We start from the raw sequence: 25910 nt of genomic DNA, 5'->3' as shown, positions 1-25910 counted from the left end.
ATGATAAGACAGAGATTTAGGAACCAGGTTTTAAATTGTAAGACATCTCATGGGCAGATGTGGACTCTGACCACAATTTATGGGTTATGAACTATAGATGAAAACTGAAGAAACTGCAAAACGGTGGGAATTTTAGAAGATGGGGCCTGGATGAACTGAAAGAACCAGAGGTTGTAGAGAGTTTCAGAGCGAGCATTAGGGAACAATTGATAAAAACAGGAAAGAAGTACAGTAGAAGAAGAATGGGTAGCTTTGAGAGATGAAAAAGTGATCGCAGCAGAGGATCTAGTAGGTAAAAACATTAGGGCTAGTAGAAATCCTTGGGTAACAGAAGAAATTTTGAATTTAATTGATGAAAGGAGAAAATATAAAAATGCAGTAAACGAAGCAGGCGAGATGGAATACAAACGTATCAAAAATTAGGTTGATAGGAAGTGCACAATGGATAAGCTAGGATGGCTAGAGGACAAATGTAAGGGCGTAGAGGCACATATCACTGGGAGTAAGATAGATACTGACTACAGGAAAATTAAAGAGACCTTTGTAGAAAAGAGAACCACTTGCATGAACATGAAGAGCTCAGATGGAGAACTAGTCCTAAGCAAAGAAGAGAAGGCAGAATGGTGGAAGGATTATACAGTTGGTCTATACAAGGACAAAGTACTTTAGGGAAATATTATGGAAGTGGAAGAGAAGGTAAATGAAGATAAAATGGGAGATATGAAATTGCATGAAGAGTTTGACAGAGCACTGAAAGACCTAAGTCGAAATGAGGGCCCAGGACTAGACAACATTCCATTAGAACTTATAGCCTTGGGAGAGCCAGCCATGAGAAAACTCTACCATCTGGTGAGCGAGATGTATGAGACAGGTGAATGGGAGATATGAAATTGCATGAAGAGTTTGACAGAGCACTGAAAGACCTAAGTCGAAATGAGGGCCCAGGACTAGACAACATTCCATTAGAACTTATAGCCTTGGGAGAGCCAGCCATGAGAAAACTCTACCATCTGGTGAGCGAGATGTATGAGACAGGTGAAACTCCCTCAGGCTTCAAGAGGAATATAATAATCCCAATCCCAATCCCAAAGAAAGCAGGTGTTGACAGGTGTGAAAATTACTGAACTATCATTTTAGAAGCCATGGCTGCAAAATACTAACACACATTTTTTACGGACGAATGGAAAACCAGGTAGAAGGTGACCTTGGGGAAAATCAGTTTGGATTCTGTAGAAATGATGGAACATTTGACGCAATACTGACCCTACAACACATCTTAGAAGATAGATTAAGGAAAGGCAAACCTACATTTCTAGCATTTGGAGACTTAGAGAATGCTTTTGGCAATGTTGACTGGAATACTCCCTTTAAAATTGTGAAGGCAGTAGGGATAAAAATAGGAAGCAAAAGGCTATTTACAATTTGTACAGAAACCAGATGGCAATTATTAGAGTCGAGGGACATGAAAGGGAAGCAGTGATTGAGAAGGGAGTAAGACAGGGTTGTAGTCTATCCCCAATGTTGTTCAGTCTGTATATTGAGCAAGCAGTAAAGTAAATTTGGATTAGGAATTAAAATCCATGGAGGGGATATAAAGACTTTGAGGTTTGCCGATGACATTGTAATTCTGTCAGAGACAGCAAAGGACCTGGAATATAATTTGAATGGAGTGAACAGTGTCTTGAAAGGAGGATATAAGAGGAACATCAGCAAAAGCAAAACAAACATAATGGAAAGTAGTCTAATTAAATCAGGTGATGCTGATTGAATTATATTAGGAAATGAGAAACTTAAAATAGTAGATGACTTTCGCTATTTGGGGAGCAAAATAACTGATGATGGTTGAAGTAAAGAGGAAGCGTTTCTGTAGAAGAGAAATTTGTTAGCGTTAGGTATAGATTAAAGTGCCAGGAAGTCTTTTAGTGAAAGTATTTGTATGGAGTGTAGCCATGTATGGATGTGAAATATGGATGATAAATAGTTTAGACAAGAACAGCTTTCAAAATGTGGTGCTACAGAAGAATACTGAAGATTAGATGGGTAGATCACATAACTAATGAGGAGGTACTGAATAGAATTGGGGAGAAGAGGTCTTTGTGGCACAACCTGATTAAAAGAAGGGATCGGTTGGTAGGACATATTTTGAGTCATCAAGGGATCATCAATTTAGTATTGGAGGGAAGTGTGGAGAGTAAAAATCATAGAGAGACACCAAGAGATGAAGTACACTAAGCAGATCTAGATGGATGTAGGTTGCAGTAGTTATTCAGAGATGAAGAGACTTGCACAGGATAGGGTAGCATGGAGAGCTGCATCAAACCAGTCTCTGGACTGAAGACCACAACAACAGTTTCAAGTTTTGCCCTCTGTGTAGTGGAAGTACACACATTCACACACACACAGACAGACACCCAAACACACATGTCCATGGCCACACCCAGACTGGCTGTTGGTTATTGATTGCAGTTGCCTGTGCAGTCCACAGTGATGAGGGGATAGGATAGGATGCATGAGGCGAGAAGAGAGAAGTGGGATAGTGTGAGACAGGTCTTTCCACAGGTAGCTCAGTGGCTGCACAACAAGATGAAGGGAGTACAGAGTGTAGCAGATGTAAGAGATAGGGGGAGGAGTAAATGAAAGGAAGGTGAAGCAGAGGAGGGTGACAGAGAGGAATGGACAGGAATTGAAAAGGGATAGGGAGGAAGGAGAGGAGAGAGAGACAGAGAGAGAGAGGGGGGGGGGGTAAATGGAGAGGAGGGCTGGTGAGTGTTGGGAGAAGGCAGTACATGGTCTAGATGGGGAAGGAGTGCTGTGCACAGAAGAGAGAAGGGAAAAGGTAAGGTGAGGCAGTGGGATACAGGCCAGTGGAGGCTTAGGCTAGGGGGATTCCGAGAGTGCAGGATACGCAGGAGAGACGGTTCCCTCCGTCGTAATTCTGAGAATCGAATGCTAGAAGGGAGTATACAAATGACTTGCTTAGTGAAGTAGCTGTAGAAATAATTTGTGTTGTTGTGTGCAGCACATTTGGTAACTGGATGGTCAAGTTCGTGCTTTGGCACTGTTTTGAGCATTCATGCGAGTAGACAGTTGGTTGATTGCCATGCCTGTAAAGAATTCTGTACATTAATTGCAGCATTGCTAATATACTACATGGCTGCTTTCACATGTGACCCTGTCTTTTATATGATAAGAAATGCCTCGTGACTGGACTGCAGTAGCAAGGGGTGGGTGAGTGGTTGTACGAATGGGTCTTACACCTATGTCAACCACAAGAGAATGACCCATGGGGAGCAGGTTTGGAATAGGGATGAACAACGATATTCTGTAGATTGGTTTGGTGGTGGAACTGGAACTTTTCAAGGCCCGGGTGATATTGGGTAATAAGAGTAGTGTTGGTTAAGAGGTTTGCTGGAGTCGGAGGAGGAAATGACATTGGAGATCTGTTTGTGGATGAGCTGTGTAGGTTATTGTCTGTCGATAAGGTTCTGTTAAGGTTATCAGTGCATTCTAACACCACCTGCTTCCCACTGCAGATGCGGCATCCACTGGTGAGTAGGCTTCAAGGACAAGATTTTTTAATGTGTAACTGGTGACCCATGTCAAAATTAGGATACTATTGGTAGTCGGTGCGCTCAATAGAACAGACATATTTATGAAGCCATCTGAGAGGTGGAGATCGACATCTAGAAAGGTGGCTCGTTGAGTAGAGAAGGATGAGGTGAAGTGGATGAGGAAGTAGTATTGAGGTTGTGGATGAAAGAGCAAAGGTTGTCGTGACCATGTTTCCAGATCATCGATCTATCTGAACAGAGAAGGGCTTTTAGGTGCGGACCAGAGAGGAAGGGTTCCTACAGGTGGCCTGTAAATAAGGTGGCAATGGATTGTCCATGTGAGAACCTGTAGCAGTAACATGGATTTGTTTATAGATTTAACCTTCAAAAATGAAATAATTGTGGTTCAGGATGTGGTTGGTTATGAGGATTAGAAAAGAGATGGTGTGTTTGGTTTTAGGAGAACATTGGGAAAGGTAGCATTCCGTGATAACAAGGTCATGGGCATGGGGGATGTTGGTGTATTAGGAGGTTGCATCCATAGTGACAAAAAAGAAGGTGGTAACTATGATTCCATCCCAGAAGCAAAGGCCCTAAGTCTAGCCTAAAATCTCCCTCTGCCTTCATCTCCCTCCTCACACCAGCAACTCCCTGCACACCTACCTTTTAGCTCTATAAGTTCCACAGACCCAACCCCACTGGTTAACCCATTGTGAATAGTTATAATGCTTCCACAGAAGGAACCTCTGCCTTTGTAGACTAACACTTCAAAAATATTGCCTTAACCTCTCATTCAAGACACTGCTCACTTCCTTCACTGCCTTAACATAGTTCATGTCTTGTTATCGCCAACCTCCTTGTTGGTTACTGTGGATGATCCTTGTACACCAACTTCCCCCTCATTATGGGCCATCTGGAGGAAGTGTTGCTCTCCAGTCAGCACTTTAAAACCCATGACCTGATTCAGATTCATTGATGACATTTTCATAATCTGGAATCATGGCAACGACAACCTTTCCTCCATAACTTCAGCACATACTCATAAATAGGTTTCACCTGGTCATTCTCCACAAAATAAGCCACCTCTTAGAAGTTGATTTCCACTTTTCTGATGGTTCCATGAATACATCTGTTCTTGTCAACCACACCAATCACCAATAAGAACTCCAATTTGACAGCAGTCATACATTCCATGTCAAAAAGAGTCTTCCTTATAGCCTCACCATCCGTGGATGCTGCATCTGCAGTGGAAAGCAGGAGTTGTCAAAATATACCGATGACCTTACCAGAGCCCCTATTGACAGACAATATTCTGTCTAACTCATCCAGAAACAGATTTCTAGTGCCATCTTTTCATCTGACATCAGTATACCTGTTAACCAGCCTCTGACCAGCACTCCACTGATCACATAGTATCATCCTGGCCTTGTAAAGCTCAACAGCATCCTTCATAAGGGCTCTGACTATCTCTCATTGTGCCTTGAGGTGAGGGACATCCTACCCACACCACTCAAAGTTATGTTCCACCACCTACAGACTATCCTTGGCCATCCCTGTTCCAATCCTCTTCCCAATCCTGCACCCCATGGGCCATTCCAGGTGCAAGACCTGTTCCATACACCTCCCCCCCCCCCCCCCCCCCCGGCCCCCCTTCAACCACCCTTTGCAATCCAGTCACCGCCATTTCCTAGCCTGTAAAAGGAAAAGGCAGTGCCATGTGTGAAAGCAAACATTATTGTACAGCCATACTATACAGCATTCCGTTTGGGCATTACAAATAACCAACCCTCTCTCTCTCCCGTATCTTAATATGCTCTGACCTCTTAACTTCATCTTGCTATGCACTTATCCCACTACCTCCTCCTTCCTTGTTTGTTCATGCTTCCTTACCCACTCCCCAGGCGACCACTGGCAATTAACAACAGTCAGCCCCGCCATGGCCATGGTCGTGTATGTTTGGGTATCTGTATGGTTCTCTGTGTGAATGTATGCTTCCTCCAGAGAAAGGGAAAGAGCTTGGAAACTGGTATAAACAATTTTCTTTTGTGTGTCTCAGTGTGCCAAACATAAGTCAGCTATAGGTGAGTTGTAGCCTTTCCATTATTTTACATATTATTTCATTGTTGTTCAGTCTGGAGTTACTACTATCATTTACTTTTTGTTCAGGCTCCAACATTTGTATTGTTTTAAAAACCTATTCATATACTGGTACACTTGACACAATTGAATTTTTTCAGCTTTAGCTTCATATGTGTCAGTTTCCCAAGTTGGTCCTCATTCAACATAAAGATATTCATTTTACATAGATATTCATTTTACACTGTGGTTCCCATTTTTAACAATGGTTGTTAATGTTTTGGATGCTTGTGGGAAAAACATTAATCTGTAGCATTTTGATACACACATCAGTATATGTCTTTATTCAGCGAAGCCATTGTAGTGCAGAGATTTTAAGTCTGATAGGAATACTGAAATTTCCACAGATTTTCCATTTGTCTTGTTTGTCTAGTTAAGTGTCGCTTTTTGTGTTCTCAATGTCTGACCACAGTAAAAAAAAAATTTATTTGGTCATTGTGTTTTATTCATATTCCATTGCCCTTCTCCTGTTCTATTTACGTATTGTAAGTCCTCAATACTGTTTGCAATGCCACTTCCTCTTCGGTAACACATGCAGTGATCTTGTATTTGATTCCTATTGCAGACAGTGTCCACCAGTGAACTAGCATCATGAAAAGAAAGTTAGTACTAAAACTCAGATCCACATGCCACATTACATATATGTAGCTAATACTACAGTGCCATTACTCACCAGGATGCTCTTTAAATTGAACACACAGTAAACTTGCCCTAGAGGCCATGTCTTATATTCAGTACTCCGTCTTTGACACATATACTGATATTTTGTTGTCATCTCTTACTGTTAAAATATTGCGGTTGTTCTTTAATACCAGTAATTGTCTGTTTACTTTTGACCTGTTGCTTCTGCGTCTGTTATTGAGATTTATATATCTGGCCTTCTCATTTAGAAAGGACCAAAATATCACTTGTTTGAGAATTGATTCTTCTGTTAACATGAGATGTAATATCTGAAAAGATGCCTTTTGGGGGGGAGGGGTATAGGGATTAGGACTTACTTTTATACTGTTCGATCTCCCATCATAATTTTTCAAATTTTGTATTATGCATGTGACACAGCTTGTACAGTAATCATATTCCAGACATCACTGAAATAGTCACATGTTGCTTGTTTGTATGCTTTTATTATGCTAATACAGATGGCAGAAGCTGCTCATTTGTTAAGCTCGAACTGTATGCTTGACCAATGTGTAATTGCCTCGATGGATAGGGCTTTTGTCTATTTAATTTGAAGTTTATTTGTTTTGAACATATTTCCTTAAAACATAAAGTAGAAATAATTTAATGATCAGAAAAATAATTCGAGTGTGTTGTATCATACATGTACCTATGTATCTATTTGTGAGATAACACAACGGTCAGCAGAAAAATAATGTCAGAATTTTTGAGACCATCTCACTGTTTTTCTGTGGCTTTATTTTCTTTTCCATAAAATACCCATTCACATCACCATACTAACATAAAGTGTATAAATTAAGTTGCACTGGGTCAACAACCTTATGTCATGTCGTAGGAAAAGATTAAATCTCTCTCATCAGTTCTCCCAGTCTCTTCATGAAGTCAGTGCCAACAGGACAATTTTGAAAATTAACCATGAAAATAATATGGCATGCTTCAGTGCAGGAATTGTCCACCAAGAAATGTAACTTTGAACTTGTTTGATTACTTTGTTGCATCTTTGTATAGGAAGCACCTCAGTTGTTTATTTCTTAGAGGCCATTGGTTGTTAGATGCAAATATATCATCTTGGAGCAGTACCAGAAATGATGGTCAGTATGTCACAGTGCAAATTACATACCCAAAAACAATTTACCGAAGATCACAATAAACCTTTGCTTGCAATTTTCAGTCTGTGAAATACTTACTATTGCACATTTGTTTTGAAACTATTGCCATCTTTTCAGGGTAAAGTATTTTGTTGTAGTAATAAATAGATTACAATAAATCTGTGCTTGCAATTTTCAGTCTGTGAAATACTTACTATTGTGCATTTGTCTTTGTGTAAAATGAGCAGTAACTAAAAGGTCATACCAACCATTCAACTTGAAGAGAAGTTGCCATGCAAAACACACACACACTGACAGAAGTTTGCAACTGTGACCAGTTTGAAATTTTGTAACAAAAATGATTTTATTAATTAAATTACAAATATTTCATTTAATCATAGGCCAGTTATTAGATAAATGAAACAAAATGCGCCTAAACTGAGCAAAGAGGTTTGAGTATGTCTAATTCCATTGTATATTGTAGTTTTAAATATTTCCGTTAAGTGAGAATGCATTGCGAAGAATAAGGGTATTGTACATACATCACCCTCATGAAGCCACCTGCAAGAGGTAATAAGCAACATAATGACACAATCATGTACGTGCAAATATTTTATTGAAGAGTGAAAATTCTTATGAATGATAGTATAAGGTGTCTGAATCAACAGGCGTTGTGTTACTGAACGTAGAAAGAAATTGATGTATTTGTGAAAAATTGCTTTGATCATGATAAGATAATTGAAGATGATCTCAGTTTAGCATTTAAGGTTCAGGGGTTGGACAAAAATTTGGAAATACTGCGAGAAATGCATGCCTGAACACACATACTGATGCTAACCAAACATGCAGGTTGCACTGTAGTACGAGGGCTATCCACAAAATACATTACGTTTCCGTTTGTGTCCGTTAGGGGTGGGGCTAGCGCGGCCATCTTGGTGTCATGGCATTCCGCCGCTCAGTCGGCGCCCTGCCGTGCTAGTGAGAGGTTCGTGCTGTACTCCATTGAGTTACTGTGACAGTTCCAAATGTCGGCGTTAATTGAAAATGCCGCGAAGTGTGAAGTGTGTGCTGTAATAAGGTTTCTGACTGCAAAAAGCTGTACACCGATAGAAATCTATTGGCAGCTTTGTGAAGTGTATGGGAACAACATAATCACTGAGGGTGGAGTGCGTCAATGGGTCATAAAATTTAAAAATGGCCGAACTAACGTTCATGACGAAGAGCGAAGTGGAAGACCCTGCATAGTGACTGCCGCGGTCCGTGAATACCGTAATTTCACAATAACGGAACTCTCTCTGAGTTTTCCACAAATTTCACGAAATTTGTTGCACGAAATCATTACCGAAAAGCTTGGTTACCACAAGTTTTGTGCAAGATGGATACCAAAAATCTTGACAGAGATTCGCAAAAATCAGTGAATGGCTGCAGCATTAACGTTTTTGGACGCTTACGACAAAGATGCCAACTCATTACTTGATCGCATCGTTACTGGTGACGAAACATGGGTTAAGCATGTGAACTGCAAGACAAAATTGCAGTCAGTGCAGTGGGGGCACACAAATTCCCCCCAAAAACCCAAGAAATGCATGCAGACAATGTTGGCAAGGAAGGTGATGGAGACTGTCTTTTGGGAAAGAAAAGGTGTGATTTTTGTGAATTTCTGGAAAGTGGCACTACAATAAACTCTCAAAGGTATTGCCAAACTCTGCACAACCTCAGAAGAGCAATAAAAAACAAGCGCAGGGGAAAGTTGGGCTCAAAGATCTTGCTGATTCACAACAACACCCTGGCCCACACGGCAAATGTCACTCGTGAAGTTCGAATCTTTTAAGTGGGAGTTGTTTCCTCATCCGCCGTACAGTCCCGACTTGGCACCGAGCGACTTCCACTTATTCCCAGCAATGGTCGGCTATGCAGCGTTTTGATGAAGACGCACAGCTTCAAGAAGAGGTAACCACGTGGTTGAAGGTACAGGCGGCCGAATTTTACGACGAAGGAATTTCCAAGCTCGTCCATCGCTATGATAAGTGCCTTAATTTAAATGGCAACTATGTAGAAAAGTAGTATTTAAGTGTGACTTTCATCTGTATATAATAAAAAATTCCAATACTTTATTTATTTTTAATTCCAAAATGTAATGTACTTTGTGGATAACCCTCGTATCTGACCATGAAAGGCATCTATTAATGTCCTCAGTGCATTGCAAGTGTCAAGTCTTGGTCAGAACAGTGTTCTCTGTTGCTGTGAGTGCAATATGTTGGAGCCAAGTGGATTCGAACATGGGAAAATTGTAGGTGCTCATATGGTGGGCACTTCCACAACCAAAGTGGCCGAAATGTTTGGTGTTTCAACAGGCACCACATCAAAAATTTGTTCCACCTCAAGCGAAAGCAGTAAAACATCTTATGATAAGTCAGAACACAGGTGAAAGTGTGTGTGGAGTGACAGTTACAGCCATTAATTGAAGAGGATTGTGATGAAAAATAAAAGTACAGCTACTGCAGAAGTCATTGCAGAACTGAATTTCGCACTCGCAAACTCTTGTCAGCATCAAAACGAGATGAGGGACTCTCCATAAGCAGGGAATTGTAGGTCAGCCGGCCCAAAACCACTTCTCAGTGATGTAAATGCCCATGACAGAAAACATTTATCAGTAATGAGAATAATGGGCAAGGGGGATCAGTAGTGTGGGGTTAAGTTGAGAATTTGGGTCTGGCGGGAGGCACATAGGGTAGTCTGTGCAGTTGCAATGATATCTATGTCCTCTATGTGCTGCAATCGTAGTTTTTGAATGCTGTGGTGAGAAATCACAGAGGGCTGTGTATGTTCCTGGGGAATTTCACTTCACAAGTTTGTATGCATGTCCACAAAGCTAGAACAGGCAATTGGCAGACTCTGATGAACAAGTTTCTGACCATCCATACCACAAATGTGTTCAGTTACCAATATATTATGCCACTGAAACATTTGCACCTGCTCTTGTTTGAACGAACAAAGTCAGCTCTTTTGTTTGAAGGAGGCCATCTCTTAGTGTTGCCGTAGCATGTGCAAATGCCTGATAGGAAGGCTGCTGCTTAGGCTCTAAGATGTCCTATATGTACTGTTTGCTTTCCACAATGAGTTCAATATCTGGGAGTGAAGATTGCATGATATATCCAAAGAAATCGCATGCTATACACTTGGCATGTATCCTCTGTGCCAATGTCAGCATCCATGTGCCATTGAAGTTTGACAAGTTTGCAATTTTTGGACCATGGAAGCCAACCGAGTTGCACGTAAGCCAGCAGCAGATTGTATCAGTACAGACAGGTATATACCCATTTTAATACTGTAATGTTGATACAACACTATGGACAAAGCTTTAAGATCACTGCAGCCTTACAGATCATGCTGTGGTCACATTGCAGCATACAATACCTTATTGTCATTTTATGCAAAGCTCTTCTATTCACATTTTCCGCACCTGTATTAGTTTGAGCCTAATTGTTGTGGCATGACAAACACATTTTCTAAAGAGTGAATGTTCTACTGTTTATAATTCTCTTGTATTCTGATATTGCATCATCATGATATGATGATAAACTTTCTAGTTATACAAAATAGTCTGCTGAGAGGCATATATGTTCACCATAACTCAGCAGAAACGTTTTACATATTTCCCACTTTTTGATTCACAAACCCATTGTTACAGTTTTTACAGCTATTTTGGTAAAATATAGGTACTTAAAGGAAAAGTTTCTCCTCTCCTGTTGTCCCATTCATTCACTATTTATTTACTAATATACAAGTAATAATGCCAAGTAACTGTGATACGTACAGGAGAATAGAAATATCTTTTTTTGTTTAATTATGGCTAATGATTCATCCAACAGATAATATAGCGTGACAGGTACACTAATGTACTGAAAAATAAAGCTTAAAAATTTCCCGTACTTCGTACTCTATTGGGCACACTGATCCCTGCTGCCATTAAAGAGTTGTATATCTGTGTCTTGTTTCTTTTCCAGGAGTAGGATATTCTCTAAAATAATTGTCACTTCCAAGTGTTTGTTGCAGCAAGTAATTTTTATGTGGCATCTCTTTTTCATTTTGAACAGTTACAGGTCCATTCATATTGGCTCAGGTGCTAGTTCTGGTAAATTACTGCTTTGCATGTTCATAGCACTGTGTTAGGTGGTGTTATATTCTGTATTTTATGTATGCCTTTCGTTGATATGTTAATCTGAATTTTTACTGTTTTAGGAACTAGCTACTGAAAACAGGATGCTACGCACACTTCAGAAGCGTCAAGATCTAGCATTGAAACGATTTGAAGATAAAAAAGCTGACCTTCCAGTGCTTCTGAATGCACACACAGAGGAAGTTCGTACTCTAAGGGCCACTATAAAACAGGTGAAGCAAAATCATTTTGTGTTCATTCAGATTGCAGATGGTACTACTACTGTTAATTTGTGTGTAGTACATGTACAAATTTAATTAAAAGGTGGTGTCACCAGTATGCTTGATGTTTATGGAGCTTGAATTAGCCGTACAAGTGAAACTAAAGAACCGGCAATGCTGTTTTAACTCTTTGGGGCTGATAAAAAAGTTTTTGGAATCAAAACTTGAAACTACACATTTGGATTTGCATCAAAAGGTCTTTGATCTGAGTCACCTGAACACATCACACAACTTTAGTTTCCATGTGCATATTGTATATTTTTGAACTATAAAAAAGCTCTTTTGCTGGCTGTATGCTTGACCAATGTGTAATTGCCTCGATGGATAGGGCTTTTGTCTATTTAATTTGAAGTTTATTTGTTTTGAACATATTTCCTTAAAACATAAAGTAGAAATAATTTAATGATCAGAAAAATAATTCGAGTGTGTTGTATCATACATGTACCTATGTATCTATTTGTGAGATAACACAACGGTCAGCAGAAAAATAATGTCAGAATTTTTGAGACCATCTCACTGTTTTTCTGTGGCTTTATTTTCTTTTCCATAAAATACCCATTCACATCACCATACTAACATAAAGTGTATAAATTTTTGAACTATAAAAAAGCTCTTTTGCTGGCTGTATGCTTGACCAATGTGTAATTGCCTCGATGGATAGGGCTTTTGTCTATTTAATTTGAAGTTTATTTGTTTTGAACATATTTCCTTAAAACATAAAGTAGAAATAATTTAATGATCAGAAAAATAATTCGAGTGTGTTGTATCATACATGTACCTATGTATCTATTTGTGAGATAACACAACGGTCAGCAGAAAAATAATGTCAGAATTTTTGAGACCATCTCACTGTTTTTCTGTGGCTTTATTTTCTTTTCCATAAAATACCCATTCACATCACCATACTAACATAAAGTGTATAAATTAAGTTGCACTGGGTCAACAACCTTATGTCATGTCGTAGGAAAAGATTAAATCTCTCTCATCAGTTCTCCCAGTCTCTTCATGAAGTCAGTGCCAACAGGACAATTTTGAAAATTAACCATGAAAATAATATGGCATGCTTCAGTGCAGGAATTGTCCACCAAGAAATGTAACTTTGAACTTGTTTGATTACTTTGTTGCATCTTTGTATAGGAAGCACCTCAGTTGTTTATTTCTTAGAGGCCATTGGTTGTTAGATGCAAATATATCATCTTGGAGCAGTACCAGAAATGATGGTCAGTATGTCACAGTGCAAATTACATACCCAAAAACAATTTACCGAAGATCACAATAAACCTTTGCTTGCAATTTTCAGTCTGTGAAATACTTACTATTGCACATTTGTTTTGAAACTATTGCCATCTTTTCAGGGTAAAGTATTTTGTTGTAGTAATAAATAGATTACAATAAATCTGTGCTTGCAATTTTCACCATCGCTGGGATAAATGATGTCAGAGATAACTTAGTAACAAGATTGTGAGACCATTATTGGAATGTTGTTAACTTGGCAGTAATGATCATATCACCATATTTCTGAAGAAAACTAAATATTTTCAGTAATGGCACTGGCCTTGTGGAAAAGTTGTTCCCTTCATTACATTGTTTCTGTCAGATGTGTTATTTCTGCATGATTTTGGCATTTTGAAGGTGGGGTGGGAGTTACTGACAGTAAGCATATTTGTGCTTCCCTAAGACATGCTTGTATGGCTCAGTTGGAAGAGAATGCATTTGTGTATTCATTTATTTCTGTAAACCCCACCATGAATGAGAGTCTTGAAGGGCATGGCATAAGTCAGGATATACAATGATAGGACAGATCACTCACCAGAAACAAATCATGTATGAAACTTCCTGGCAGATTAAAACTGTGTGCTGGACCGAGACTCGAACTCGGGACCTTTGCCTTTCGCGGGCAAGTGTTCTACCAACTGAGCTACCCAAGCACGACTCACGCCCCGTCCTCACAGCTTTGCTTCTGGCAGTATCTCTCTGGTCCGGCACACAGTTTTAATCTGCCAGGAAGTTTCATATCAGCGGACACTCCGCTGCAGAGTGAAAGTCTCATTCTGGAAATTATGTATGCTTTATTAGCAGTTAACTACCATTAAATAGGTACTGTCTGTTAGTGCTTACTGTATAAGAATGCATTAAAATGAGCAGTAAAGCCCTTCTTCTTTTGAAAGGAAATGTCTGCCTGAAAGGTAACCTGATCCAGTTTTAATGACTGCAGAGTGGAAGGGGATCATTTAAAATATACAAATTACTCCTCTTCAAGAATACTTAGGACTGTACTGAATTCTGATGTTAAAATCAGTGTTTAAATTACCAGTAGAATGTGTTAACTATACCAAACAAATAAAATGAAACCTTGGACAGTCTGAATCATTGTGTTCTGATTGTAGCATGATTTCCTGTTCATAGATGATATTTTATCAGTGATTATGAACTGGCATTAGATTTTGTTACTTTTGTAACAGTTCAAACTCAAATAAGAAAATGTTCCTTTTTCAGGGAGGGGGGGGGGGGGGGGGTTGGGGAGTGGTATTTTGACTATACCTGTGCAACTTTGAAACATAATGATTAAAAAATTCTGTGCACAGAACATATTGAGGAGAACAATCTGGATTTGCAACAGCTTCATTCAGGGAAAGTCCCTTTGAAAATTGGAACATATGGAGAGGAACCACTAGCAAGATGAAGCTTTTAGTCAGTCTGCAAGGAGTGTACAGATAGTCCAAGTAGCAGCACCAAGCCTTTGAAAGACAGAGATCCAAGTTACAATTAAAACATGGTTTTAAAGTGTCATAAATACATCTGAAGTATCATCTCAGCAGTGCAACTGGACTTCTGATTTGATATGAGACAGGTCACACTTCATAATGATTGACAGGCAGTTAGTTATGTACTGAAATCACTTTCTGCTGTTCTTAATGTGCATAAACAATTTAGGTGACACTGAGCAGCTTACGACAATACAAGAATGACTGTGCTTCATTGTCTGTGGGGATGATTGTACTTCTGTTATTGGTGCTTCAATAGAAAAGAAGCCTCCGTTGCTATAATCAGATGCAGATTAATGTTAGGTTGATTGTAGATGCTACAAATCTAAATAATGTACCCCAACTACAATAAAGTTTATTGTCCGTAAATTCACACAAAGACTCTTAGTGTGGTGATAAGCTGCTATGTAATTAAGAGAATTCAAATTAGCTCGAGCCTCTAATATAGAGGTTGGTTAACACAGTATATAAATACACTGATGGGGAAAAAAACTTGTGACACCAAAAAATAATTGATGTAGAGTGAAGTAATTTTGGGAATATGTGTGTAGGTAACATATTTAAGTGATTAACATTGCAAGATCACAGGTTAATGTAAGCATGAGATAAGCCATTGCAAATGTGAAATGCTGGCTCATTAATAACCGGTATAACTGCCAGAATGTTGAATGCAGGAATGCATAAGTGTATGCATTGTGCCATATGTCAGTTTGTCAGTTGTAGTTCCATACCTGTTGCACTCCGTCTGTGAATAGAGGGATGGTTAATACTGTTTGTGGATGACACTAGAGTTGTCGTCTAATGATGTCCCATATGTACTGGATTGGAGACAGATCTCATGACTGAGCAGTCCCAGGCAACATGTCGACACTCTAGAGGGTGTTGAGCTACAACAGAGGTATGTGGATGAGTAACACCTTGTTGGAAAACATCTCCTGGAATGCTGTTCATGAATGACATCACAACAGGTCGAATCACCTGGTTGACATACAAATTTGCGGTCATGATGCTGGGGATAACCACAAAAGTGCTTCTGGTGTCCTATGAAATCATACCCCAGGCAATAACTCCGGATGTAGATCCAGCATGTCTAGGCCACATACAGGTTAGTTGCAGGCGCTCACCTGACCTCCTCATAACCAACAAACAGCCATCACTGGCACAGAGGCAGAGCCATCTTTCATCAGAAAAGACTAATGACCTCCACCTCGCCCTTCTCACTTGACACCACTGAAGGCAAAAATGGCGGTGGGTTGGGGGTTGCTGAAATGCCACTACAGGGTGTCTTGTCGTGGAACTGATTTGTGATATTGTGTCATTATGGTGCACATGCCACAGCCATACATTGAACACAATGGTCTTCTCTCTCGGTAATGTCACATGGCTGTCCGGAGCCCGGTCTTCTTGGTACTGTACGTTCTTGCGACCATTGCTGCCAGCAGTCATGTACAGTGGCTGCATTCCTGCCAAGTCTTTGTGCAATATCATAGAAGCAACGTCCAGCTTCTTGTAGCCATATGATAAGATCTTGTTCAAACTAAGTGAGGTATTGATAATGACACCTTTGTTGCCTTAAAGCATTCTCGACTAACATCAACTCACCATGTCCAATTGCTAAGGTAACTAACGCTTACAACTGTTACAGCATATATTTAAAGCAAATCTGATTTACGCCATTCATGAGAGTGGCGTGAAATTTGAATAGATATCATCTTTCACATGTACAAACATGCCTACCAACTTCCATTTATGTTACACAACTCCTTGGTATTGCGATTTTTTTTCCCTTCTTCATTGAAGAATCAAATAAAAATAGCTGGAAAACACAGTGTTCACAGCTAAAAATTAATCAAACTCCAAACTAACACAAATGAATTGAAGTCTAAGTGGCATGTCATGTATTAATGCTAAGTGCCAATCAGTAGCAAAAAATGGTCAGACTCACCACTGGCAAACTGAGGTAAAAATCAGAGTCACAAGGAGACCACACATCAATCAGATTTTTGTAATTATTTATATTTATGGAACATGAAGTTCAGAATTCAAATATGTTATCTGCTAAAGTAGTCCCAATCTAAAAAATTCTTGAGAAAATCAATGTTGAAGTTTTCTGAGCCTCTTTAAATAGCTACATCTAGTGCGGTTTTTCGGTGTGCCGCATGGCTCTGTGGTAGACTGTGCCTGCCTTGTGGGCAGTCCAGATTCAATTCTCAACTGAAGCAAATTTTTGAAATAAAGGCGCATGTTCTATGAGCATTTTTGTGCGACATAAAATACATAAGGATGCAATAAATAAATAAATAAAATTATCAACCTTCATTAATGTTCTAATGAAGAGGATAGATCACTGCTCACCATATAGAGGACATGTTTAGTCACAGAGAGGCACAATTAAAAGACTGCTCTATGTCTTAGTTTTTGGCCAAAAGTACAAAGTGGTTATAATAACTAAACTTTCACTACTTGAGGGGCCCCCATGAAAAAGACTGATCGCTGGACATTGAATCTATGTGGAACCATTTGTAAGGACATGTGGAAGAGAAATAACAAATGAACCATTGAAAGAAACACATTTTAATTTCCACATGATAGTGTAACATTTGTTAATTGCACACAAAGTTCCCATTCTACGTTACAGATGTTTCTTAATGAGATCTTGATAGCATTTCACAATTAGGGCGTTGACATGGGAAAGGTGGTATGTGCCAAAAATAGTTTTTCATTCCTTTTTTTCATGGACAAGATAGTAAAAGCCAATTCCAACAGCAGAAAGAAAGTTGTTAGTACAATGGTAGTTAGAACAGCTTAAAAACATTCCTGCTGATGGCTCCTGCAGCAAGTAACAAGCCCAAGGTGCAGTAGTTAGTCAACTTCGTGCCAAAATGGTGTCATAACTGCGCAGGGCAGAATTAAGCAATGTGGCAATAGAAGATATTAAAAGGAGAACCAACATTTGAAGCTGACTGTAGAATGGCCCTACTGCTGCCGTTGTATGTTTCACATAAGGACCACAAACATAAGAGAAAATTGATGGTGTATGGAGGCATATGTTGTGTTGTTGTGGTCTTCAGTCCTGAGACTGGTTTTAAGCAGCTCTACATGGTACTCTATCCTGTGCAAGCTTCTTCATCTTCCAGTACCTACTGCAACCTACATCCTTCTGAATCTGCTTAGTGTAGTCATCTCTTGGTCTCCCTCTACGATTTTTACCCTCCATGCTGCCCTCCAATACTAAATTGGTGATCTCTAGATGCCTCAGAACATGTCCTACCAACCAATCCCTTCTTCTGGTCAAGTTGTGCCACAAACTTCTCTTCTCCCCAATCCTGTTCAATACTTCCTCATTAGTTATGTGATCTACCCATCTAATCTTCAGCATTCTTCTGTAGCACCACATTTCGAAAGCTTCTATTCTCTTCTTGTCCAAACTATTTATCGTCCATGTTTCACTTCCATACATGGCTACACTCCATACAAATACTTTCAGAAATGACTTCCTGACACTTAAATCTATACTCGATGTTAACAAATTTCTCTTCTTCAGAAACGCTTTCCTTCCCATTGCCAGTCTACATTTTATATCCTCTCTTCTTCGACCATCATCAGTTATTTTGCTCCCCAAATAGCAAAACTCCTTTACTACTTTAAGTGTCTCATTTCCTAATCTAATTCCCTCAGCACCACCCGACTTAATTCGACTACATTCCATTATCCTTGTTTTGCTTTTGTTGATGTTCATCTTAAATCCTCCTTTCAAGACACTGTCCATTCCGTTCAACTGCTCTTCCAAGTCCTTTGCTGTCTCTGACAGAATTACGATGTCATTGGCGAACCTCAACATTTTGATTTCGTCTCCATGGATTTTAATACCTACTCCGAATTTTTCTTTTGTTTCCTTCACTGCTTGTTCAATATACAGATTGAATAACATCGGGGAGAGACTACAACCATGTCTCACTCCCTTCCCAACCACTGCTTCCCTTTCATGTCCCTCGACTCTTATAACTGCCATCTGGTTTCTGTACAAATTGTAAATAGCCTTTTGTTCCCTGTATTTTACCCCGCTACCTTCAGAATTTGAAAGAGGGTATTCCAATCAACATTGTCAAAAGCTTTCTCTAAGTCTACAAATGCTAGAAACATAGGTTTGCCCTTCCTTAATCTAGCTTCTAAGATAAGTCGTAGGGTCAGTATTGCCACACGTGTTCCAACATTTCTACGGAACCCAAACTGATCTTCCCCGAGGTCGGCTTCTACTAGTTTTTCCATTCGTCTGTAAAGAATTCGCATTAGTATTTTGCAGCTGTGACTTATTAAACTGATAGTTCGGTAATTTTCACATCTGTCAGCATCTGCTTTCTTTGGGATTGGAATTATTATATTCTTCTTAAAGACTCAGGGTATTTTGCCTGTCTCATACATCTTGCTCACCAGATGGTAGAGTTTTGTCAGGACTGTCTCTCGCAAGGCTGCCAGTAGTTCCAATGGAATGTTGTCTACTCTGGGGGCCTTGTTTCGACTCAGGTCTTTCAGTGCTTTGTCAAACTCTTCACGCAGTATCGTATTTCCCATTTCATCTTCATCTACATCCTCTTCCATTTCCATAATAATGTCCTCAAGTACATCGCCCTTGTATAAACCTTCTATATACTCCTTCCACCTTTCTGCTTTCCCTTCTTTGCTTAGAACTGAGTTTCCATGTGAGCCCTTGATGTTCATACAAGTGGTCCTCTTATCTCCAAAGGTCTCTCTAATTTTCCTGTAGGCAGTATCTACCTTACCCCTAGTAAGATAAGCCTCTACATCCTTACATTTGTCCTCTAGCCATCCCTGCTTAGCCATTTTGCACTTCCTGTCGATCTCGTTTTTGAGACGTCTGTATTCCTTTTTGCCTGCTTCATTTACTGCATTTGTATATTTTCTCCTTTCATCAATTAAATTCAATATTTGTTATGTTACCCAAGGGTTTCTACTATCCCTCGTCTTTTTACCTACTTGATCCTCTGCTGCCTTCACTACTTCATCCCTCGAAGCTACCCATTCTTCTTCCACCGTATTTCTTTCCCCCATTCCTGCCAATTGCTTCCTTATGCTCTCCCTGAAACTCTGTACAACCTCTGGTTCTTTTAGTTTATCCAGGTCCCATCTCCTTAAATTCCCACCTTTTTGCCCCTGGAAATGTCTTGCAATTTAAAACCTGGTTCCTAAATCTCTGTCTTACCATTATATAATCTATCTGAAACCTGTCAGTATCTCGAGGCTTCTTCCATGTATACAGCCTTCTTTTATGATTCTTGAACCAAGTGTTAGCTATGATTAAGTTGTGCTCTGTGCAAAATTCTACCAGTCGGGTTCCTCTTTCATTTCTTTGCCCCAGTCCATATTCACCTACTACGTTTCCTTCTCTCCCTTTCCCTACTACCAAATTCCAGTCACCCATGAATATTAAATTTTTGTCACCCTTCACTATTTGAATAATTTCTTTTATTTGATCATACATTTCTTCAATTTTTTTTGTCATCTGCAGAGCTAGTTGGCATATAAACTTGTACTACTGTAGTAGGTGTGGGCTTCGTATCTATCTTGGCCACAATAATGCGTTCACTATGCTGTTTGTAGTAGCTTACCCGCATTCCTATTTTCCTATTCATTATTAAACCTACTCCTTCATTACCCCTATCTGATTTTGTGTTTATAACCCTGTCTTCACCTGACCAAAAGTCTTGTTCCTCCTGCCACCGAACTTCACGGCATATAGATAGTCATTTTTCTCTCACTTTATTTGCGAGTGGGACAGGAAGGGCAATGACTAGTAGATGAAGGGTGACCTCCGCCATGCTCTGTATGACAACTTCTGGAGTGCGTGTGTAGATGTAGATGTGGAAGAATCAATCGATATAATTGGTTATTATTTATGTTATTGCAAGAAACTATTTTGATTCTGTGAAATTAAGATCTCTGGCTTCTGAACATTACTGTGACATGGAGTTTGATGTAATTGAAAAGAGGAAAAAGCAGTGTAAGATTGTGGTTCTGGAAGAAGTAGCTGGAATTATTCGCAGTGCTAGTTTTCAAACCTTATGAAGTAATTACAGTGAATCCTGAAAACTTTTTTGAATTTGCTGTTGAAGCTGATAAATGTTTGAATGTGACTTCTAAAACCTTCAGCTGCATTTGGATTTCAAATTGGAAGTATTTTTTCTAATAAGATATCAGAGTCATCACAAATTGGTTTTTGCTTTTCCTGAAGAATTTAATTTTTAGTATGTTTTACGTTTCTCATGTTAGCATCTCAGTTGTTTGCAGCGCTTTCGGAACCTTGCTCCATGGAATGTTCAGCTGTTGGACACAGCTTGGAGATTGCACTTTACATCTAGCACTCTCAGTGACGGCAGCAGTACCTTCTTCAACAATTTGTGGTGCACTTTGCTATCGGCCTCTCCCAGAAGCAATTCCCAAATTTCCATTTGATTCAAACTTCTGAAACATGTTCTTTAACCTGTGTGCAGAAAGAGAAGATCAGCAGCACTATTGCTGTTGTTTTGGTAAAAAGCTTTCAAAGTAAAGCTCTGCTCACCTTGTTGACTCTCTGAAACTGTAATGCAACAGAAGCTTGTGTTTCAGCCTACGGCACTGTACCAGTACTGGCACCTAATAGGAAGTCATGAAGCTAACAATGTAAATTCTGCGGCACACAGTCTGAAAATTATTCCTACAAAGTTAGGTACCAATACAGTAATTAGTTTTCTGTAACAAAAGTTTAATTACAACCAACTTGTAGAAAATGCACACAAGCACAACTCACACACATATGACCACTGCCTCTGGCTGCTGTGGCCAGACTGCAACTATATTTGATGGGACAAGCAACCTAGTGTGGATGGTGGGGGTAAGGAGCCGATTAGGGTGGAAAGGGGTAGGGTTGGGGGAAGGTATAGTGCTGTGCTTGTGGAAGTATGGCATAATGGTGCAGTCACTAGGTGTAGTTGGGAGGTTTTTTTGGGGGGGTAGGGGGAGGCAGAGAAGAGAAGGGGAAAAAGACTGGTGGGTGCATAGGTGCAATAGAAGTCTATGTAGTATTGGAATGGGAGCAGGGATTGGTTATATATAGATGAAGATTGAGGCTGGGAAGGGGGGTGGGGGGCATTACAGGACTGTAGGATATGTTGCAGGGAGAGTTACCACCTGTACCTGTACATTTCAGAAAAGCTGGTGTTGGTAGGAAAGATTCAGATGGCACAGGCTGTGAAGCAGTCACTAAAGAGAAGTACAAGTGTTGGGCAGCATGTTCAGCAACTGGGTTGTCAAGCAGATTCTTGCTCTCAATTTGTTGGTGGCTATTCTTCTGGACTGACAGAGTATTAGTTATCATGTCCACATAGATAACAGCACAGTGGTTGCAGTTTAGTTTGTAGATCATATGACTGCTTTCGCAGGTATCCTTCAAGGCGGTAGGAGATGGCTATGGCAGGTCTGGAGTAGGAGGTGGTGGGAGGATGTATGGGGCGTTCAGTAAGTAATGGAACAATTTTTTTTCTTGGCTAATTTTACTTGGAAAATTGTGCACTTTGTTTTGGGGCATCGTGGAATATTCCTATTTCAGCCCCTACAGTTACATGGAATTCCAGTAGGTGGTGGCACTATACGTAGTCTTTGAAATGGCTTCTGTGACGGAGGTATGTTCCAAGCAGAGAGCTGTCATTGAGTTTCTTTTGGCGGAAGACCAGAGTATTGCAGATACTCATAAGTGCTTGCAGGATGTCTATGGAAACCTAGAAGTGAACAAAAGCATGATGGATCATTGGGCAAGATATCTGTCATCATCACGACAAGGTCGTGCAAACCTGTCCGATCTCTAGCATGCTGACCGGCAGCACACAGCTGTGACTCTTGAAATTTTGGAATGGACACTCTGATTTTAGGTGATTGATTGACCATAATCAAACACCTCGCTGCACAACTGGGTGTCTCTTGTTAGTAGTGCCGACACATGCTTCCATCAGTTCAGGCACTCAAAAATGTGTATTCACTGGGTTCCGTGCCACCTAACAGAAGACCATAACGAGCAACAAAGTACCATCCATGCAGAATTGCTTGTGCATTACAAAGCAGATCATGGCAATTTTTTGTGGGGCATTGCCACAAGTGATGAAACTAGGGTGCATCAGTTCGAACCAGGAACCAAACAGCACCACACCACCTTTCCTCTGAAAAGAAAGTTCAGAACCACACCTTCAGCTATAAAGAAGTGGGGATGATCTTCTTGGAACTCTAAAGGGGTTATTCTGTGATGTCCTTCCCCATGGTGCAACTTTCAAATATGAAGTGTACTGTGCTACTCTCAGGAAACTGAAGAAACAACTTCTACATGTTCACTGTCAAACAAATACATACAGCTCCTTCTCTACGACAACACAAGGCCTCATACAAGTCTGCACACCTGAGAGAAAGTTACAAAACTTCATTGGACTGTTCTTCCTCGCACACCCTGCAGCTCACATGTCACACTTTCCGGCTTCCATCTGTTTGGACCAGTGAAGGTTGCACCTCATGGGAAGCAGTACATGAATGATGGGGAGGTTATTCATGCAGCAAGACATTGACTCTAAATGTTGACCAATATAGTAGTACTGTGCAGGGGCATACAGGCCCTCTCAGTAAGGTGGTATAAGGCCATTGCAGTGAACAGAGTTGAAAAATAGGGTTTGTAGCTAGAAGACTGGGGAATAATTTGGTATATTGGGATCCTGAATAAAACCAACCTCCTTAAAAAAATGCCCCTTGTACTATGTTCCCTAACCCCTTTGGCCTCAACCTTCCCTGGTCCTGCCCTTCACCTATCGGTCGGTCCCCTTCCCTGCTCCCACTCCAGCATTACACAGCTTTCTATTCCACCTATGCACCCACCAGTCTTTTTCCCCTTCTGTACTTCTCTCTTTTTACACTCCCTCCCCCCCCCCCCCTCCCCAAACCACCCGACTGCACAGAGCGACCCTGTCCCCACCACATCCCTGCATGCTCCCACAAGTACCGCATCTTCCCCTACCCCTACCCTTCTATCCCTCCCCCTCCCTGTCCCACCTGCCTCCTTTTCCCCGCCACCCACACCAGATTTCTTCCCCCATCAGCTGTAGTTGCAGTCCTCAGTGTGGCCACAGCAGCCAGAAGCAGTGGTCATGGGCGTGTAAGTTGTGCTTGCGTGAATGTGTATGTGTTGTCTACTTTAGAAAAAGGGCTATTAGCCGAAATCTAAAATGCATTGCAGTCTTTTCGTTGTGCCTGTCAGCGACTAATCTCTATATATTGAGTAGAAATCTGTCCTTCACATAATATTTCTATTGTTTTGTTAATACCTAATTAAGAATATTTGTGTGAGATGAAAACTGGAATCTTGTGTGTGATATGTAATTCAAAATAAGGAACCATGCATTTTTCATAATAAATAACAATGAAATACATGTTATTTAGCATATATGTGATGAATTTTATATTTAAATGGCATAGTTATTTAAAAAAAGAGAAGAAAAAGAAAATAAGAGGGAAGGGGAGAGATGGAGGGAGGGAGGGAGGGAGGGAGAGACTTCAAGCAGTAATTACCTCTTGAAGGTACTGAGGTTTTTATTTTAATCTCCCCCCTCCCAACCCTCTCCCGCTCCCATACTTATATATTTTAAGTGTCATGGTTCATGGAAATGCTCATAGAACAAACACTTCCTATTTCTACTGTACAAGAATCAGACCTTGACTGCCTGTCCCCATGGCTGGTGAGCATTCTACAATAGAGCCACGAAGCTCATCAAAAAAATTTTAGGGATTTAAAGATACTCAGAAACAACAGAGTTGATTTTTTTTTTCAAGAATTTTTTAGTGTTGTATTGATTAGTTTTGGAAAATTGATATTTGGGTTCTAAGCTTCATATACCATAAATATAAAAATTTACAAAAATCTGATTGTCATGTGGTCTCCTTGTTAATACAACCAACTCAAAGTCCATATCAGTTGCACACAAAAAAATACAAGTTCTGCTTTACCATTGGCTTAAATAAAATAGTCCTTGCAACTGCAGAACAAATTCCCTCTGAACAGTCATGAAATATTTCAGTGCGTCTCAACAAATGACTCAAACAATCTCTAGCACTGAAAATCATTCTGCTGGAGCAATGCTGAGACAAGCATAGGTCTTGCCTCTCCACCTCTGTCCTGAACAGTGTAAAAGAGAAAGATATCTGCCACTCTATTAAGCCGTCAGCTTGCCCCTCCATGGAAGACCCATACCTCTACATCACTTATTGACTATCACCAGCCTCTTGTACAACTTTTTATGTATAAATGCAACTGAAAATCTGAATTTGACATTAGATGTGCACTAAAAACCGCAACAAAGTTGATATGTCATACTTAATTCTAAGTGAAATACTTTCCCCACAAGTTAATATTAAACAGTTGCAAATTTCAGCAGCAGTATTGTTAATAGTTCATGGTTTTTGTGCTTTAAAATATTACAGTACAAAAGTATAGGGCAAATTTTTATTGCAGAAATTTTCCTGCTCTTTGCATTGCTGCAGCTATAATGAATGCAGTTCCAATTGCTTTTGAATTGTGGACAAAACTGTGCAAATTATTAAATAGATGGTAAAAACACAGTTAAAAATATGAATCTTACAAACTAAAGGTTGTGGGTGGTGTGTTATCATATCTGCCAGCACATACTGCCTTCCTGGCTTAGCTGTCTTGGATAACAGATATGTACATTTTAATGAAAAGTTGAATTAAAAAATGTGTCTCACAGGTTAATTAATTACATTACCAAACATGTGAATAGCTCAATCAGTCCACATCAATGAACACTACAAATTGATAGCTTGATCTCTTGCATATTAAAAATTGTAGAATTTTTTAATTATTTACTGGGTTTCAGTTCAGTGAATTTGCTTAGTGCTTTTATCTTCCCACACACATTATCTCTAGAGTGTGACATATTGTGCTTCTAAAACTGTAGAAACATAGTTTGCCCTGCACATGCAAAAACCTAAACAAGATAAAACTTCCCTTTGCATGCGCTACCATGTAGATCTGACATCCTATCAGGTGCGTTCAAAATCTGATAAAAGCATTTGGTGGCTCGCCTCCACTCCACTCAAAAGCCATGCCTGCAGCTGACCATCAGTATCATGTGTACCTGGAGTCTGCGACAAAGAATACACAAACCAAATGCTGCGTCCGTCTAAAAAATTATCAATATTCAGATGTT

General features: G+C 39.9%; 1 protein-coding gene across 4 annotated transcripts in view; it reads left to right on the top strand.

Annotated features, from left to right (window-relative positions):
- Positions 1-25910, top strand: part of LOC126284180 (lebercilin) — a 182373-nt gene that overhangs the window by 61289 nt on the left and 95174 nt on the right. For all 4 annotated transcript variants that reach the window (XM_049982922.1, XM_049982919.1, XM_049982923.1 and 1 more), the window contains exon 5: positions 11696-11845. In XM_049982922.1, the coding sequence (XP_049838879.1) occupies positions 11696-11845 (150 nt within the window). The remainder of the gene's footprint in view (positions 1-11695; positions 11846-25910) is intronic.

Source organism: Schistocerca gregaria, chromosome 8 (assembly GCF_023897955.1).
Source record: "Schistocerca gregaria isolate iqSchGreg1 chromosome 8, iqSchGreg1.2, whole genome shotgun sequence".
In the NCBI taxonomy this organism is placed as follows: domain Eukaryota; kingdom Metazoa; phylum Arthropoda; class Insecta; order Orthoptera; family Acrididae; genus Schistocerca; species Schistocerca gregaria.
Note: the sequence above shows the minus strand (reverse complement) of the source record. Positions and strands in the feature narration are given on the sequence as shown.